Raw genomic sequence first — 3997 nt, forward strand, 5'->3', positions numbered from 1 at the left:
AGGGAAAGAAGACTTTAAAAGAAGGAATGTTAAAGGAAAGAAAGAAATACACTGAGGTAATCAAGCTACTGAAGCAAGAGAAGAGGGGGCGAGATTACCTTCATGGATGAAACAACTGAGAGAGAGGGTACTTGTGAGACATTCCTTTCCTGCCCCACAAGGACTTAGTACCAGTGATCTGAGAAAATTAAGGTGTTTTTTTTTTAACTTTTTAAAATTTTTATTTTTTAAATTAACATACAGTAAAATTGACTTTCTCTTTGGTGTACAGTTCTTCGAGATTTAACACATGTATAGCCTGTGCAACCACCACCATAAACACAGTAATAATTTTAGCACCTCATTAAAATATCTCCCTGGTGTTATCTGTCCATTTGTAGTTACATGTTCCCTTCTAAGCCCTGGCAACCACTCATCATTCTTGATTCCAGTCATTGTGTCTTTTTCAGCATGTCACATAAATACAATCTTGAGATATACAAGATTGGGTGTATGTGGATGGTGGATGCATGTGGATGGTGGGTGTATAGGAATGGTGGGTGTATGTGGATGGTGGGTGTATAGGGATGGTGTGGTGTATAGGGATGGTGGGTGTATGTGGATGGTGGGTGTATAGGGATGGTGGGTGTATGTGGATGGTGTGGTATATAGGGATGGTGGGTGTATGTGGATGGTGGGTGTATGTGGATGGTCGGTGTATGTGGATGGTGGGTGTATAGGGATGGTGGGTGTATAGGGATGGTGGGTGTATGTGGATGGTGGGTGTATAGGGATGGTGTGGTGTATAGGGATGGTGTGGTGTATAGGGATGGTGTGGTGTATAGGAATGGTGGGTGTATATGGATGGTGGGTGTATGTGGATGGTCTGGTGTACAGGGATGGTGGGTGTATGTGGATGGTGTGGTGTAGATGGATGGTGGGTGTATAGGGATGGTGGGTGTACATGGATGGTGGGTGAATGTGGATGGTGGGTGAATGTGGATGGTGGGTGTATATGGATGGTGTGGTGGGGGAGTGGGGGAGAGGTGATCAATAAGTAAACACTCTAAATAAGGTAATTTCAAAGTTAGTACTATGAAGGACAAAGGTGAGGCAACATGAGGTCAAGGCAAAGCCAGTGTACTTCGCGGCAGGAAGATCCTGACGGCACAGGCACAGAGTGGGGCAGTGAGACACGTCCATGGAAAACAGTGAACATACATAATAACTAAGTTTTGCTGGGAAAGTAAATGAAGGCTGTGTGAAATGAAAAGGTTTTTTAGTAAGTTAATTTTAAAGCTAGCAGGTACTAGAGCATGTCTGTGTAGTAATGACAACCCAGGAAAGGCGAGGGATGATGCTGGAGCAGTCTTTGAGGAAAGAGGAGATGAAAGCCAGATAGTAAGTGCCTGAGTGGCTTTCGATCCCAGCACTTCTTTCATTACAGAGCAAGGGAAGGCAGAAGGTTGGGTCAGACAGGTCACAGGAAGGGCATGGAGGTTCCCTCTGAGTGCTTGTTTTCTCTGGGAAAGAAAGACGTGAGGACATCAGCTGAGGAATGAAAGGGGAGGTCGCTGAAAGGCTCCGAGGAGATAAGGAGGTGTAAAATGGCCGTCCAGGAGTGCAAGGGCACGTGCAGTGTGACCAAAGATGATGCTGACGAACATCTCCGATTTGCGGTTCTAAACAAAGTATGACATCAGTGTGACCTCCACAGACCCGGGCAGATGAGTTGTGGGATCACTGAAGGATCTGCCAGGCTTCCACAAGTCTAGATTTTGTCAGGAAAGTACACCTGGAAGAGGTCAGGCTGCGGGTGGATGAGGAATTCTAGTGACAGATGGGCCCTCGGGTCCACCTGGCTGGCTAGGAGGGGAAAACTACATCAAAGATGTGACTGTGGGAATGGGGGCAGGGTTCTCAGAGACAGACAGTTATCATCTACCCACCGAGTCTGCTCTTTTTCAGTTGTGATATCCAATCCAGTTCTAAAAAGCATTTAATACTTTTCATCAGCTAAGCTTCTATGGCTGACAAGTGCCAAAGAACACTCACCCAGAATTTGGCCAGTGAGTTGCTTCTCCATAGCTGTAGTTGACAAGATCACACTTATGATTTATAACCTCTATCATCTATTGAAAAGATTAAGAGTCCAGTTTAGGCAGCCATTTATAGAAACAGATGAGCCAGTACAATAAAGGAATGGAATCCCATAGTTTCTTAACCAATCGTATTCCAATTCAAATCTAAATTTTTAAGTTATCCTCAGGCATATGGTTGATAAACTTAAAAAAATGTATGAGGGAGTCACAGAGTACAGGAAGTAGTCAGTAAGAAACAAACTAGCATTTGCAGAGTGGAGTTGGGGAGAGGAAGGGGGATGGAATGGTTCATATTAAAGTCTAAATTTGCTAAAGTAAAATATAATTCATATGTTAAAATGAAATGCAGAATAAGAAATTCTTCTCACACTGACGGAGCAAGCTGGCTAAGAGGTCTTTTAAATTTTTAAAGTAGCTCAAAACAGCTTCCTAAGGGATTTAATAGAAGTGAGAGTATAATGTAAATAATACTTTCATAGTTTCCAAAAAACTTTATCCTAATAATTTTCAATAAAAATATTTAAATGAATTAATCATTTTTGCTTTTAAAAACAAAGTCCTATACACCAAATACAGTTCCAATATTTTTTGTAAAGCCAGAGCACTTTATAAACCTGAAAACATCCATGATCATTAATTATTAGTCTTCGAAGTCAACAGCTCACAAATACTCACAGCTCTGATAAGGCCCGTGCCCGTTTCCATTGTGCTTAGTCTTGTATCACCAATCTTGATGGAAAGAATTTGAGCACCAGGAGCCACACCATTCCGTTCAGGTTCTTCTGGAAAATGCCCGGCAGCTATACTGGCTACGTGTGTTCCGTGAGCTCCTAGAGGCAAAAAGGGGAGAAGATGACAAAACATCCTCAGAGACTCCAAGTTTTAACCATTAGATTCAATTTGCACATTATTAATCACAATAAAAGTAATAGAATAAAAATATAGTCTCATCTTAACATCTAACAGTGTATTATTATCTTAAGTCTCTTAACGATAATTCACAAAAAATGAATTACACACACTATTCTGCCATCCTGGATTCTACCCGTTTCACTGAGAGTGCAAATGTAAGTCACAAAGGCGAGAAAATATTTGCAACATATGTAACTGACAAAGAGCTTATATCCAGAACATAATCTTTCAAATTCAAAAGAAAAATGGGTAAAACACTTGAAAAAGCACTTCCCAAAAGAGAATAACCAAAGGGCAAATATATGTATGAAAAGATGTTTAACTTCATTAGTCACCCGGAAAATACAAACGAAAGCCACACTGAGATGCCTCTTACTACAGTTCTGAGCCTGACAGTGGCAACTGTGGGTGGGGCCATGCACTCACACTCTGCTGCGGGGCGCTAAGGGAGCAGCCGCTGTGAAGAGGAGCTCCGAGAGTCTTAAATAGGCAACCACCACACCCAACCAGTTCTCCCAGATACTGGTCCAAATTAAACAAAAGCATATTTCTACAAAGACCTGTACACAACTGTTGAAACAATCCAAATGTGCATCAACAGGTGAATGGATAAACAAATCATGGTGGATGCACATGACGAAACACTACTCAACAATAAGGAACAAGCTAGTTACAGTCACAATGTGGATTCTGAAATAGGCAGGCAAAAAAAATTTTTTCTTCAATTCCATTTATATAAAATTCTAGAAAATGTAAAGTAATCTAGAGTGGACAGAAAGCAGTTCAGCGGCTACCTGAGGATGCGCGTGGGGACAGGGCTGGGTTATAAAGGAAGACATGCCAACTTTTGGGGGTGATGAATATGTTCGTAATTTTGACTGTGGTGATGATGTCCTGGGTGTATGCACATATCAAAACTTACCAAACCGTGTGTATCCATATGTGCAGTTTCTTGTACTTCAGCTATACCTCAACAGAGCTTGGGGAGGGGGAGGGAAAGAGCT

At 41.8% G+C, this 3997-nt stretch overlaps 1 protein-coding gene across 1 annotated transcript in view; it reads right to left on the bottom strand.

Moving 5' to 3' along the window:
* TPP2 (tripeptidyl peptidase 2) overlaps positions 1-3997 on the bottom strand; it is a 69075-nt gene that overhangs the window by 37672 nt on the left and 27406 nt on the right. Inside the window, exons 7-8 of the mRNA XM_007461522.1 lie at positions 2757-2911; positions 2035-2111 (exon numbers count right to left, since the gene is read on the bottom strand). Of these exons, the coding sequence (XP_007461584.1) occupies positions 2035-2111; positions 2757-2911 (232 nt within the window). The remainder of the gene's footprint in view (positions 1-2034; positions 2112-2756; positions 2912-3997) is intronic.

Source organism: Lipotes vexillifer, unplaced genomic scaffold (assembly GCF_000442215.2).
Source record: "Lipotes vexillifer unplaced genomic scaffold, Lipotes_vexillifer_v1.1 scaffold655, whole genome shotgun sequence".
Classification (NCBI taxonomy): Eukaryota; Metazoa; Chordata; class Mammalia; order Artiodactyla; family Lipotidae; genus Lipotes; species Lipotes vexillifer.